This window comes from Arachis hypogaea, chromosome 5 (assembly GCF_003086295.3).
Source record: "Arachis hypogaea cultivar Tifrunner chromosome 5, arahy.Tifrunner.gnm2.J5K5, whole genome shotgun sequence".
Classification (NCBI taxonomy): Eukaryota; Viridiplantae; Streptophyta; class Magnoliopsida; order Fabales; family Fabaceae; genus Arachis; species Arachis hypogaea.
In genome coordinates this window covers 34,162,876-34,178,390 of record NC_092040.1, presented here as the reverse complement: position 1 = coordinate 34,178,390, position 15,515 = coordinate 34,162,876, and the positions used below count along the sequence as shown (strand labels likewise).

Sequence of the window (15,515 nt, the reverse complement as noted above, 5' to 3'; positions counted from 1 at the left end):
CGGTTCAAGTAAATAAAACTGAATTTATTCTGAAACCGAACCATACAAAATCACAAGTTCCAACCCGGTCCAAAAATCAACTTATTGAAACGGAACCGGTTCATTTGAATCAAACCGCTTTTAGATTTCTTTTTGGAACCCCTTTTTTTCCAACTCTTCCAAAATGCCTCAAACTTGATTACTCAATCAAAAGTCTAGGTTCCTTTAAAAATCACTAAAAACTCCTTTTTATATTGAAATCAATATTAAAGCATCATTCTTTCCTTCAGTGATTCAAACGGTAACAATAGTTCAGTTCTAAATAAGCCAAACTCAACGTATAAGGTTCATCAAGTAAATTAAGCTTGAAAACATAAATATCCTCTTAATAAATCAAATAATACAATTTCTCAAATCCAACCCTTTTTAAATAACCTTCCAAACAAGACTAAGCTTTTATAGAAATTTCGGCAGCACCTCCCCTAAAACTTGGACTTTTGTCACCCGGTTCGGATCCCAACTAAACCGTTCCTCGTTCCTTTTCAACAACACAAAACCAGAAATCAATTCAAAGCAGGATAAATCCAACAATCGCCTCAGTGGCGTATCTCAAGGATACCATTTCAAAATTAACTCAATATCAACCGATTTAACTCATTTCCAAAGCTTTAAAGAAACGGTTCAATAACAATCCATTTGTCCAAAACCATATCAATTAAAGTAAACCAGGCTGAATTCAAAAGTGCATTTGACTTTTCATATCATCAAAATAATTAACTCAATTCAAATCAATTCTCAACGGATTAAACTCAGATATCAAAGCTTCAAAAGAATCAACCCCAAAAGCATTTCATTTTACAAATCCACACAACAATCCATTCATCAAAACCAAATAATAGTTACATTCATCCAGGACAATCAACAACACATAAGGATTATACAATCACCAAATACATAATCTCACATCAGTATCCATATGTAATAATTCCAATAATAAACTATAGTTTACGGAAAGCGCCCCTACCTCAAAACGCAAATCCATAACTCAAACGCGTCGCAAAGTCCTTTCCGTCTCGACCCAAAAACCACAATCAAAATCCCGGCAGCCAAAGCCTCGGTTCCAAGCCACTTTCGCAACAGTCTTAACAACTCTAATCGCAACATACAACAACTGAACTCAATCGTATAGCAATTAACGCCACAAACCTTAGCGTATGATAACAGAATAGTAACAAAAAGACTTTCAAACCGAAAATGCTTACCGAACCGAAGGAGGAACGGCTGAACCGAAACAGCGGCGGTCTTCGAACCGGTTCGGCGGTAGCCCGGCAGCCACCCCAAGCGGCAGCGGCGACCGGACTCCGGCAATAGTGCCTGGAACCCACATACAGAGACGATAAAGCTTCCAGAATCTTAAACGAATGAAAACCAAATCCAAAACCCTTATCGACAGTGTTTCCGGCGACGGCTGTAGGGTTTTTCCGGTGGCCAGGCAAGGCGGCGCAGTTTCCTTTTCTAGTAGCGACACTCGTGGCGACAACCTTCCACCACGGCGAGCCCAGCCACGCGGTGTGACAGCAACCCTGTGACGGCTCCCTCTCGCGTCTCATCTCCCTCTGCGTGCAAGTTCAGTGACGGTGCACAGCCCCTGCCGAGCTCCGTTTGTCATATGAGGAACGCTCCCCTTCCCGCTCTCTTGCAGCAGATCTGGCCGACACGTCTCCACCGACGGCACTCGGAAGCACGAGGCTGACAGCGGCGCTCATGACGGGATTCACAGCAAGGAGCGACCGCAACCACTCAAGCCGCGAAGACGATAGCAGCAGTGGTGGCATTCCTCGGCGACCCATCATCTGCGGCGGCGCTAAGCAGAGACGGCGACGAGCTTGGTCGAAGATGGTAGCACGAATAGCAGAGGCGGCTCTGAAGGAACAGCGACGGCCATAGAGGCGACAGCACAAGTTCCTCTCCTCGGTGGTGGCGCTGGCTCGCGTCGTTCTCTCTTCCTCTGCGGGCCCTCGACGGTGATGACTCCGAGGGGAACGGCAAGCAAGGACAGCGGCTCCTCGTGCGACAAATCGGCGGCATGAGTGCTGGCGGGAGTGGCTGCGACAAGGACGGCGCAGTGGCGGCGGGCTGCACGGAGGCAGCAGCGTGGCTCACCTCCCCTTCTCCTCTGTCGCGACTCAGTCTCCCTTTCCCTCTCTGCTTCGTTTTTTTTTTCTGTGCAAGGAGGGAAGCTGTGTGTTCAAGTTAGAGGGGCAACAGCTGCTGCTGATTCAAGGAGGGGAAACGGGTACTGGGTCAGGGTTTTAGGGTTAGGGTTTTCCTTTTCAAAAATTAGGGTCAAGGGTAATTTCGTAATTTCACATAAAACTAGGGTAATATAATAATTGCAACCCAATTAAATCCAACACTAATTGTATATGGAAAATACTATTTGCTCATCAATTTTACAAATTATTTTCAATAAGATGCCCAAATCTAAAATTTAGAAATAATATAATTAATTTCTTCATTTTCCAAAATAGCAATAGTAATATTTAAAATATTACTTATCTAATCCAAATCACATAAAATCCTTATTATTTCATAACTATCAACTTTATACTTTAAATATATAAAAGAACCCAATAATTATGAAATTGGATAATAATCATAACTTATCTCAAATCTGATAAGTCAAAAATTGCCTTAATTATCTTTAATAGAATAATTTCTAAAAGTAGTGTTATAAATAACTATATGATTTGAGACTTACTCATAAAAAGACTTTTCAAAGGTTTTGGGTCTTACATTCTACCCACCTTATAAAAATTTTCGCCCTCGAAAATTGATACAAAATTAAAGAAATCTCATAACAGTTCACCCTTAAACACATTTAAGGAAGAAGCAAAAATATCTCAAAATATAAACATATATACAATTTTCAAATACTTGGATGGTCGTATGCATAAGGATACAAGGGTAGGAGTGTGATTGCAAAGCAAACGTTACAAGAAAGGCTCAAATGCAAAAGATGTCATGGTTCAAGCATGTGGTAGTGAGGCAATGCATTGAAGGTTATAAAATAGGATGAGGTTACAACGACGTGCTCAACATCCGCACACTAATCTCATCTCAACCTCAAAGCCTTAACCTTCTAACTCCATCAGGCACTTTACAATCTCATGGCCGATCATAAGCCTAACGATCGCAAACCCGCTCGCAAGAAATAAATCACCCACAACTCAACGTTGCACACCTACCGCTTCACCTTCCGTATACATATATCACGTCCTAAAGAACTAACGTATTGCGTTACTACGTCTACAAGTCGCACGTGATATCAAAACAATTCTCGAGTTTACTCAGAAGGATACAAGATTTAGAAAAACTCATATGATCATAAGATTATCCGAAGTTCAAATTTCAAAAATAAGATAACTTTTTCATAAAAAAGAAAAAAAAAAGAAAAGCTATTCTAAATATAAAACAAAACATTTGCCACAATTTTTTTTTTGGTGACTCAACATTTGCCACAATTGAAATAGCTTATCATATCTTTATTTGGTTTTATTTATTCAGATAAATTTAACATTTTATAATAAGCAAAAAAATTTGCAAAGCAAACGTTACAAGAAAGGCTCAAATGCAAAAGATGTCATGGTTCAAGCATGTGGTAGTGAGGCAATGCATTGAAGGTTATAAAATAGGATGAGGTTACAACGACGTGCTCAACATCCGCACACTAATCTCATCTCAACCTCAAAGCCTTAACCTTCTAACTCCATCAGGCACTTTACAATCTCATGGCCGATCATAAGCCTAACGATCGCAAACCCGCTCGCAAGAAATAAATCACCCACAACTCAACGTTGCACACCTACCGCTTCACCTTCCGTATACATATATCACGTCCTAAAGAACTAACGTATCGCGTTACTATGTCTACAAGTCGCACGTGATATCAAAACAATTCTCGAGTTTACTCAAAAGGATACAAGATTTAGAAAGGAGAGTCAAATGTCAAGGATAGTACTCATAGATCCGAGGGAATGTATCCAATCCCAGACAACAAGGATGATCAAGCAAATGAAGTTTCCTAGGAATAAATCAACTGACAACCTCAAAGATGACCCTTGGATCAAAGAAATTCAATAAGACCAATAAGCAGAAAAATCAGTGCATCAGTTTGAAACAATTTCAAGCTAAGCCGAAGAAGCATGAGGTTTGCAGAAGAGAAGATTTTCAACCCAAGACAAAGCTCACAGAACTCAAGAGCATGATTAAAATACTTCCGAATGTATTGTTCACAAAAGAATCGAAAACTTGCAAAAAAAATCACTTCGCAATTTAGAAGAAAAGTTAAGTAACAAACATTCTCCAAGAGAATAACAAAAGCAATAACGTGGCTTTGCTGTAATACAATTTTAGGTTGAAGTAGATCATGCAAAATTTTGAAAACAAAATGCACACCAGTTTGGCTAAGAGCTAAAATATTTTCCCAGATATTTTAGAAAGGTAATTAGAAGCACAACTTAACCAAAAGCAATTCATAAAACTCGGAAGAAGAATCAAATGCTTGTTCAAAAATCATCAAAGTCCATATTCAAACAAGCGTGTATAACATTTATAGCAAGGACAAAAGAGGAGTTAAACTCTTTTTAGAAAAGAAATTCCGAGGTAAAAATTCGCTTACAATCTGGTAAAGGAAACAAGTAGTGTGTTACAAACGGACATGTTTCCACTAACCAAGGAAGCTTCTCAAAACTTCATTTAAAATAGCACATGTCACTTTAAATCATCTTTGTCAAAATTGAACAATGGCTTCAATTCCAATCAAGCAACAGAAAGATAAATTCAGTTTAGAACCTTTTCAAAGAGAATTCAAAAGTTCAAAAAGTCCGAAACAAGAATCCAAAGTATACCTGAAATCACCATCTCAGAAGGATATTCAAGAAATTTAGGATGTACTTAAAAAGAGTCAAGCCATGCAAGAGAGGGTTTTAAATTAAGGTAGTTCAAACAAGATTCACTAGTCGTGAAACATCCAACAAGCTTCCAATTGACCCAAAAGAAAAGTCGTAGGAAAAGACAACTCAATCATTAGTAATTTCTCAAGGATAAATCTTCGACTAAAAACTTTTGTAAAGATAATGAGAGGATATATAAATGATGCACTATTTTGAAACGAATCAAACTAACTCACATAAGAATGAGATTCACAAGATTGGAAAAACCAAGATCATTGGTAATGTTCACAAATTGTAAAAGATTAGTTAAAAATAACGTCAAGTATGATATTCATATAGATGGAAGGTTTAGTAGAGAATTTAGTCCGTTCATAGGAAGAAAGCTATGAGTCCAACACTCTCAAAAGAACAACAATGGCATAAATCATATAGCATGCTAAATCAAACTCAATCCAAAATGAGTTAAGTAAAGCTTATCAAATGAGACTCAACTGGGATAAAAGTGAAAAAGCTTTCCTTTCCAAAATTTTGAAAAATATCCAAATACCTAATCAAATGAAGATGTGCGTTGGAACCGTAGTAAAATTACTAGAAAGTCAAATTGTATTTTAAAGTAAATGTAGTTCCGTAAACCAGTAAAAGCCCAGGCGGTGTATTAGAAATAAATAATCATTAAACTGCATAAGAAATCTTCAAGTTCCACATGTGTAGATAAGTATATATCAAATCAACAGCAACTTTTGTGAAAATATCAAAATTAGCTGTAATCATTGTCAAATAAGAGGAAAATTGAATCAACAAGTTCTTTAAGAATGAATTCAAAACCCGGAGTTAAAAGTCACAGCACGTCAAGACAAGTTCAAAGCTATATCAAGGAATATTGGAATCAGGAAGAACTCAAACAGAGAAAGACAGATGCAACAAGGATTCCAAACAAGCATATGCAATTGAGATCAAACAAGAATGCATATGAATAGAGAAATATAGTGGAAACATCAAATTACTTTTCGAAAGGAGTAGCAAACAAGAACTTCAAATTAAGATATGAAAGAACAGGTCGACTCGAATAGAATTTCAAGACACACAACTGAATAGCCTCGAGAAATAGTTTCTAACGTTCCAAAAACCCGCGATTCGCTTTACTCGAAACTCGTATTTCATCTATGATAACCCATTAGTGCTTTCATATACACAAGTCACTAGTATTAAGCCGGCCAAACTTAATATTAGGCGTTATGCAACGCAAGACTAATGGCGTTAATCAATAGACCGTCATGCGCATAAAGCCCTATTTCTCGTCATTCGACAAGACCTATTACATGACAAACACTCAGAGTATGCAATTGAAGCATAATCAGTCCATTCCTCAGGCTCTACAGGAAGAACTGCTCTGATACCATAATGTAACACCCTAACAACCAAAGCTCACGCTTCCGGCTGCGCAACTCTGATAGCTCAGACATTACGACGACACTTATACTATTTAATACTAAAATATGAGCCTGTTTAAAAACTTTAAACCGCAATACCATTCCCAAAAATACTTTCGCCGTACAACTTACGTCCATACATACCATATAGCTTACAGAAACTCATAAAGAGTACATCCATATATATACATACATATATATAAATAATATTACAAACATTATACAGTACAATTCCTATCCCTCTCACAGAATATATCAAGATAAAGGCGAAGGTACAAAAATAATAATCTAAAGCAATACAGAGCATCTCAATAACAAATAATTAAACTCTTCATAACTTCTGCGCCCAAATCCTGAAAGGGGAAAAATGTAGGGGGTGAGAACATCCTCGAAAGGGTTCTCAGTAGAGGGTTTTTGGGAATTACTGTAATAGGATACATGAAGATAAACCGTACCAGTGATTAATAACCATCTTATGCCTCTTTTCAAAAACAACAGTTTACAATAAAAGTAAAGTCAGAAATCTTTTCTGAAAGAGGGACTGTTCAATTCTCAAAACATCAAAGCATTTCAAAAAGGTTTATCTATACTGAACCAAAATAACCTTTCATATCTTATTCCAAACCAGAACCACAAAAATTGAAATCAACCATCGGTCCATCTCATTCAACCACGGCCCTAGGCCCAAACAATCCAACCACAACCAATCCACCACAATCCAACAGAGTTCCAGATGCAAACACAAGTATAAAGATGCAAACACAAACAAACAGTTATTGCAAGTAGAACAATTAGCAGTTAATCACATAGGCAAACCAAGTACAATATATATACCCAAACAATGTCACATAGATGCATATGATGCATGCCTGTCCCTAGTGGCTGATGATATCATCTGTCGGTTATAGAGCCAACCCGACAAGTCCTGGTAGCTAACCATTGGACTGTCCCTCTGTCGCGCATCCCCAACTCGAGTTATACTCATCATAAACTTGATCATAAACATGATCCAAATCCATCACCCTCACTGGTGAATATTTCGGGGGCGAGTTCATCCGGGACTTTCACAGTGCCCGGCCACACTTACGATATAGGGTCAACAGAGTATCAAGTCTCAACCTGGAGCACGTGGTGGCTAGCCACTGCTACTACCCAGGGAAACTCGTATCTCAGATAGTGGAAGTGCAAATCACAATTATCAATAATTCAGCATATACATGCATTCATTCTCATCCGTGGATCAACATCCATCTTAGCCATCCGTCTCACGGTTCAGTCCAGAACTAGCCAATATTCATAGCATACACAGCCATTCTGGCTCACAGTTCAATCCAGAACCAGCCAATATTCATAATCATACACAGCCAATCTGGCTCACAACAAAACAGCACTTCCACATTCAAAATCATCAAATTCATGAAATCGGCATTTAAGCCATAAATCATTTTCTCTATTCATTTCACTTTGAAATCAAGTTTCAACTCTTTTCAGCCTTGGCTTTAGAAATCTCGTTTCTCAAATCATCTCAGGCTCATAAGCCAAATTTACTCAAAGTGAGTTCCCCTTTTAAAACAGAGCCACTCTCGGCATTCTCTTTCCAAACTTTCAAACCATGGCAAGTTAAGGATTTATTTCAAAGCATTCAAAATCACCCATCCAACCATGGAATTTTATAACAAAAGTTTCTCGGCAGAGTCCAAAGTCTTTAGGGAAGGTCATCTTACATCAATTCCTTAAAATTCATTGAAACTCTTAAAATCATAAATTCTCGGTTCAAGTAAATAAAACTGAATTTATTCTGAAACCGAACCATACAAAATCACAAGTTCCAACCCGGTCCAAAAATCAACTCATTGAAACGGAACCGGTTCATTTGAATCAAACCGCTTTTAGATTTCTTTTTGGAACCCCTTTTTTTCCAACTCTTCCAAAATGTCTCAAACTTGATTACTCAATCAAAAGTCTAGGTTCCTTTAAAAATCACTAAAAACTCCTTTTTATATTGAAATCAATATTAAAGCATCATTCTTTCCTTCAGTGATTCAAACGGTAACAATAGTTCAGTTCTAAATAAGCCAAACTCAACGTATAAGGTTCATCAAGTAAATTAAGCTTGAAAACATAAATATCCTCTTAATAAATCAAATAATACAATTTCTCAAATCCAACCCTTTTTAAATAACCTTCCAAACAAGACTAAGATTTTATAAAAATTTCGGCAACACCTCCCCTAAAACCTGGACTTTTGCCACCCGGTTCGGGTCCCAACTAAACCGTTCCTCGTTCCTTTTCAACAACACAAAACCAGAAATCAATTCAAAGCAGGATAAATCCAACAATCGCCTCAGTGGCGTATCTCAAGGATACCATTTCAAAATTAACTCAATATCAACCGATTTAACTCATTTCCAAAGCTTTAAAGAAACGGTTCAATAACAATCCATTTGTCCAAAACCATATCAATTAAAGTAAACCAGGCTGAATTCAAAAGTGCATTTGACTTTTCATATTATCAAAATAATTAACTCAATTCAAATCAATCCTCAACGGATTAAACTCAGATATCAAAGCTTCAAAAGAATCAACCCCAAAAGCATTTCATTTTACAAATCCACACAACAATCCATTCATCAAAACCAAATAATAGTTACATTCATCCAGGACAATCAACAACACATAAGGATTATACAATCACCAAATACATTATCTCACATCAGTATCCATATGTAATAATTCCAATAATAAACTATAGTTTGCGGAAAGCGCCCCTACCTCAAAACGCAAATCCATAACTCAAACGCGTCACAAAGTCCTTTCCGCCTCGACCCGAAAACCACAATCAAAATCCCGGCAGCCAAAGCCTCGGTTCCAAGCCACTTTCGCAACAGTCTCAACAACTCTAATCGCAACATACAACAACTGAACTCAATCGTATAGCAATTAACGCCACAAACCTTAGCGTATGATAACAGAATAGTAACCAAAAGACTTTCAAACCGAAAATGCTTACCGAACCGAAGGAGGAACGGCTGAACTGAAACAGCGGCGGTCTTCGAACCGGTTCGGCGGTAGCCCGGCAGCCACCCCAAGCGGCAGCGGCGACCGGACTCCGGCAATGGTGCCTGGAACCCACATACAGAGACGATAAAGCTTCCAGAATCTTAAACGAATGAAAACCAAATCCAAAACCCTTATCGGCAGTGTTTCCGGCGACGGCTGTAGGGTTTTTCCGGTGGCCAGGCACGGCGGCGCAGTTTCCTTTTCTAGTAGCGACACTCGTGGCGACAACCTTCCACCACGGCGAGCCCAGCCACGCGGTGTGACAGCAACCCTGTGACGGCTCCCTCTCGCGTCTCATCTCCCTCTGCGTGCAAGTTCAGTGACGGTGCACAGCCCCTGCCGAGCTCCGTTTGTCATATGAGGAACGCTCCCCTTCCCGCTCTCTTGCAGCAGATCTGGCCGACACGTCTCCACCGACGGCACTCGGAAGCACGAGGCTGACAGCGGCGCTCATGACGGGATTCACAGCAAGGAGCGACCGCAACCACTCAAGCCGCGAAGACGATAGCAGCAGTGGTGGCATTCCTCGGCGACCCATCATCTGCGGCGGCGCTAAGCAGAGACGGCGACGAGCTTGGTCGAAGATGGTAGCACGAATAGCAGAGGCGGCTCTGAAGGAACAGCGACGGCCATAGAGGCGACAGCACAAGTTCCTCTCCTCGGTGGTGGCGCTGGCTCGCGTCGTTCTCTCTTCCTCTGCGGGCCCTCGACGGTGATGACTCCGAGGGGAACGGCAAGCAAGGACAGCGGCTCCTCGTGCGACAAATCGGCGGCATGAGTGCTGGCGGGAGTGGCTGCGACAAGGACGACGCAGTGGCGGCGGGTTGCACGGAGGCAGCAGCGTGGCTCACCTCCCCTTCTCCTCCGCCGCGACTCAGTCTCCCTTTCCCTCTCTGCTTCGTTTTTTTTTTTCTGTGCAAGGAGGGAACTGTGTGTTCAAGTTAGAGGGGCAGCAGCTGCTGCTGATTCAAGGAGGGGAAACGGGTACTGGGTCAGGGTTTTAGGGTTAGGGTTTTCCTTTTCAAAAATTAGGGTCAAGGGTAATTTCGTAATTTCACATAAAACTGGGGTAATATAATAATTGCAACCCAATTAAATCAACACTAATTGTATATGGAAAATATTATTTGCTCATCAATTTTACAAATTATTTTCAATAAGATGCCCAAATCTAAAATTTAGAAATAATATAATTAATTTCTTCATTTTCCAAAATAGCAATAATAATATTTAAAATATTACTTATCTAATCCAAATCACATAAAATCCTTATTATTTCATAACTATCAACTTTATACTTTAAATATATAAAAGAACCCAATAATTATGAAATTGGATAATAATCATAACTTATCTCAAATCTGATAAGTCAAAAATTGCCTTAATTATCTTTAATAAAATAATTTCTAAAATTAGTGTTATAAATAACTATATGATTTGAGACTTACTCATAAAAAGACTTTTCAAAGGTTTTGGGTCTTACAATAGAAGTTATGTTTTAGGGATTAGTTCACTTCAACGCAAAATCTATATTTGTGCCAAAGTGACTTGGTGTTATCTCCTCCTTGATTGCTAGCAGTGAAATTCTTTGTTTCAAAATACTTTTTGAAAAAATGGTTCAAATATTTTTTACCATATCATATCGTTCATATATATCTTTGCCTAATTATGTTCCATGTAATACCCGGTCTAACCGAAATTAATTAAATAATGAGTTAAGTAGGAGCGAATATGATTGGAATATTTGGCAATTGGAATTTGATGATTTAAATATAATATTTGGATTCAGTGAATTTTTCCGAGTCGGAAGACATAGTTTTCTGCGTAAAAGCGCGCAGTGGAATTTTGACCGACAGTACCGGCTGAGACCTGTCTGGTACTGCAGCTGAGAAAATTGATTATGAGTAAATAAGATTAAGAAATGAGGAATTATGATTAGGGGAGGTAGAAATATTTAAAGTGCGATTTGGAGCGCTAATCTTAAAGGTTTTGGCCCAAAATTGGGCCAACGGACAAAAATAAGTGAACTGGGCCTAAGTGGGCCCAAGACCCAACATATATAAACATTAGTTATGAGCATTTCAGCTCATTTTGCCCTAAAGAAGGTGTGTGGGGCGCTGAATTGAGAAGAGAGAAGAAAAGAGAGAAAACCTAACTCTCTTTGATCTTCAAACCACCATAACTTGAGCTACGGAGCTCCGATTGACGAGCCGTTTGCGGCCACGCGTCGCTCTTCTCATCCTCTACATTTCTATCTAAGTTTTGTGGTGAGTACTTGGTGGACGAAATTGTATCTCTTTATGGAATATGATAATAGAGCTGGCCTAAGATCAACTTCGTTCAACTAACCAGCAAGTGTACTGGGTCGTCCAAGTAATACCTTACGTGAGTAAGGGTCGAATCCACAGAGATTATTGGTTTGAAGCAGTCAATATTTATTTTATTAATCTTAGTTAGGATGTCAATAGGATTGTTTGGATTAAAAGTGAAATTACTGGATTTGATTATAAAAATAAAAGAGGGAACAATGTTACTTTGATTTTCAGTACTGGGGAATATGTTGGAGTTTTGGAGATGCTTTGTCCTCTGACTTCAACTCTTCCTTGAGATCCTCTTCTCACACGCAGGCTCCTTCCATGGCAAGCTCTATGTAGGGTGTCACCGTTGTCAGTGGCTACTTCCCATCCTCGCAGTGAAAACTATGCTCACGCACTCTGTCACAGTACGGCTAATCACCGGTTGGTTCCCGCTCCTACTGGAATAGAATCACTCTTTTGCGTCTGTCACCAACGCCCAGCAGGTTAAAGTTTGAAGCACGTCACAGTCATTCAATCCCGGAATCCTACTCGGAATACCACAGACAAGGTTTAGACTTTCCGGATTCTCATGAATGCTGCCATCAATCTGGCTTATACCACGAAGATTCTGTTGGGGAATCTAAGAGATATTTATTCAATCTGATGTAGAACGGAGGTGGTTGTCAGGCACACGTTCATGGGTTGAGGAAGGTGATGAGTGTCACGGATCATCACCTTCTCCACAGTTAAGCGCGAATAAACATCTTAGATAAGAACAAGCGTGTTTGAATGGAAAACAAAGGAATTGTATTAAATCATCGAGACGCTGCAGAGCTCCTCACCCCCAACAATGGAGTTTAGAGACTCATGCCGTCACAAAGTATGTAATTCAGATCTGAAAATGTCATGAGGTACAAGAAATGTCTGTAAAAGTTGTTTAAATAGTAAACTAATAACCTAGGGTTACAGAAAATGAATAAACTAAGATAATTGGTGCAGAAATCCACTTCTGGGGCCCACTTGGTGTGTGCTGGGGCTGAGACTAAAGCTTTCCACGTGCAAAGGACTTTCTTGGCGTCAAACTTCAGGTTATGACGTGTTTTGGGCGTTCAACTCCGGATAATGACGTTTTTCTGGCGTTTAACTCCAGACAGCAGCATGAACTTGGCGTTTAATGCCAAGTTACGTCGTCTATCCTCGCTCAAAGTATGGACTATTATATATTGCTGGAAAGCCCTGGATGTCTACTTTCCAACGCCGTTGAAAGCGCGCCAATTGGACTCTTGTAGCTCCAGAAAATCCATTTCGAGTGCAGGGAGGTCAGGATCCAACAGCATCAGCAGTCCTTTTTCAGCCTAAGTCAGATTTTTGCTCAGCTCCCTCAATTTCAGTCAGAAAATACCTGAAATCATAGAAAAACACACAAACTCATAGTAAAGTCCAGAAATATGATTTTTGCCTAAAAACTAATATTATTCTACTAAAAATTAACTAAAACATGCTAAAATCTACATGAAATTACCCCCAAAAAGCGTATAAAATATCCGCTCATCACAACACCAAACTTAAACTGTTGCTTCTCCTCAAGCAACTAGATGAATAAAATAGGTTCTAACAGAAATAAAGAAATAATAATATTCTCGAGTTTTAAATGAGGCTCAGATTCTTATTAGATGAGCGGGGCTTGTAGCTTTTTGTCTCTGAATAGTTTTGGCATCTCCCTGTATCTTTAAATTTTTAGAATGATTGGCATCCTTAGGAACTCAGAATTCAGATAGTATTGTTGATTCTCCTAGTGTAGTATGTTGATTCTTGAACACAGTCATTTTATGAGTCTTGGCTGTGGCCCTAAGCACTTTGTCTTCCAGTATTACCACCGGATACATAAATGCCACAGACACATAACTGGGTGAACCTTTTCAGATTATGACTCAGCTTTGCTAGAGTCCCCAATCAGTGGTGTCCAGAGCTCTTAAGCACACTCTTTTGCTTTGGATCACGACTTTAACCACTCAGTCTCAAGTTTTTCACTTGGACCTTCATGACACAAGCACATGGTTAGGGACAGCTTGATTTAGCCGCTTAGGCCTGGATTTTATTTCCTTGGGCCCTCCTATCCATTGATGCTCAAAGCCTTGGATCCTTTTTACTCTTGGCTAGTGCCCATGGCTTGTGAATATTGTGTTATTTATATATATATATATATTTTTTTACTGTTTTTTCTTGCTTCAAGAATCAATTTCATGATTTTTTATATCATCAACCATATTTTTCGTGTTCCTCATTCTTTCAGGAGCCAATATTCATCAAATTCAAAGTACATATTATGCACTGTTCAAGCATTCATTCAGAGAACAAAAAGTATTGCCACCACATATAATTAATTATAATTTTATTTATTAAGAACTCGAAAAATATAAATTACTTCTTTATTCTAAAAGAAAATCTACTACTTTATTCATGCCTAATGATGATGAGAAAAATAAATTATAACTTAATTGGAAATAAAATCAAAATAGACATCCTAATTACTACTAAATATCTTCTAAGGTCAATTTCTAAAGGGAATAATCTTTACTAAGTTAAAACAGAGAAATTGGAACTCAGCAACCTGTTGTTTTGAGGAGTGGATGCTCCTCTAATTCTTTGGGGTGTGGTTCAAGGATTAATTTTTTGGCGCTTCAGCTCCCTTAGATCACGCCCTTGCTCCTCCTGTTCCTTGAGCAGTTTGCAAATCATGCTACCTTGATTATTCTGTTCTTCCTTTATTTGATCCATAGCTTCTTGCAATCTGGAAACAGAAGCCTCAAGCTGTTCCCAATATTCGAATTGGGGCAGTTCTGGGAGGGTTTCTTGTGCTCTCCTTCTGACAGGATCCTCTTGTTGCTGTTGCCTGATCATTGATGTTCCAGTAATGGACTTTTCAATTGGGATATATTCAGTTATTCCCATCTTTACTCCAGCCTCTTTGCAAAGCATAGAAACTAGGCTTGAATAAGCCAATTTGGCGTCCTTAGAATTCCTGTTTGCTATTTTATATAGCTCACAGGAGATCAGCTGATGGACTTCCACTTCTTTTCCCAACATGATGCAGTGAATCATGACAGCTCTTTTGATGGTAACTTCAGAATGGTTGCTGGTGGGCAATATGGAACGACAAATAAAATCCAGCCAGCCTCTGGCTACTGGTTTTAGATCCTCTCTTTTGAGTTGAACTGGGGTGCCAGTTGTACTGGTAGTCCACTTGGCTCCAGGGATGCATATATCCTCCAGAACCTTGTCCAACCCCTTATTGACCCTCATCATTCTCCTATTAAAGGAGTCTGGGTCATCTTTCAGTTGAGGGATCTTGAATATCTCCCTGATCCTGTCAGAATTGGTATGAATGATTTTTCCTCTGACCACTGTCTTATGGTCAAAGATAGCAGCTCCAATGATTCTTTGCCTTTCTGTCTGCCATAGATTAGCATAAAATTCCTGAATCATGTTCTTCCCCACTTTCGTTTCAGGATTGGCTAGAATTTCCCAATTCCTGTTTCGAATTTGCTCTTGGATCTCCGGATATTCATCTTCTTTCAGATCAAATCTGACTTCCGGGATCACTGATCTGTGACTCATTATCTTGTAGTAATGGTCTGAATGTTCTTTAGTTAAGAACTTCCCTTGATTCCAAAGTGGCTTTGGAGCGCTTTCTTTCTTCCCTCTTGGGACGGTTTGCTTTCCTTTAGGGGCCATGATCTTAAGTGAGTATTCTTTTGTGATCACGGATAAGCACACCAAACTTAGAGTTTTGC

The 15,515-nt window shown here is 39.2% G+C and overlaps 1 protein-coding gene and 1 long non-coding RNA gene across 6 annotated transcripts; both read right to left on the bottom strand.

The window, feature by feature from the left end:
* Positions 1 to 325: 325 nt before the first annotated feature.
* On the bottom strand, positions 326 to 2,229 carry LOC140184679 (uncharacterized). The gene is made up of 3 exons (XR_011881984.1): positions 1,242 to 2,229; positions 1,004 to 1,130; positions 326 to 517 (listed from the first exon to the last, which is right to left on the bottom strand). It is a non-coding gene; the product is annotated as an uncharacterized lncRNA (long non-coding RNA).
* A 4,287-nt stretch (positions 2,230 to 6,516) lies between these two features.
* On the bottom strand, positions 6,517 to 10,418 carry LOC112801161 (uncharacterized). 5 transcript variants are annotated; one of them, XR_003201772.3, is made up of 3 exons: positions 9,375 to 10,418; positions 9,137 to 9,263; positions 6,517 to 6,717 (listed from the first exon to the last, which is right to left on the bottom strand). XR_003201772.3 is itself a non-coding variant. In XM_025843735.3 (3 exons), the coding sequence occupies exons 1-2, from the start codon at positions 9,720 to 9,722 to the stop codon at positions 9,167 to 9,169; spliced, it is 465 nt and encodes a 154-aa protein (XP_025699520.1). In that variant the 5' UTR covers positions 9,723 to 10,418; the 3' UTR covers positions 6,517 to 6,717; positions 9,137 to 9,166. The 5 variants fall into 5 exon arrangements, 3 of the variants coding, with proteins under 3 accessions (XP_025699520.1, XP_025699521.1, XP_029154137.1); XM_025843735.3 differs by having other exon boundaries at positions 9,137 to 9,283; XR_011881983.1 differs by lacking the exon at positions 6,517 to 6,717 and adding an exon at positions 8,359 to 8,650 and having other exon boundaries at positions 9,375 to 10,414.
* Positions 10,419 to 15,515: the final 5,097 nt, after the last annotated feature.

Excerpts from the sequence above, each read along its gene's own strand:
- LOC112801161 (XM_025843735.3), bottom strand. The coding sequence starts at position 9,722 with ATGAGACGCGAGAGGGAGCCGTCACAGGGTTGCTGTCACACCGCGTGG. Across the intron at positions 9,284-9,374 it reads GCCGTTCCTCCTTCGGTTCG|TTGTTGTATGTTGCGATTAG; the intron begins GTAAGCATTTTC and ends GATTGAGTTCAG.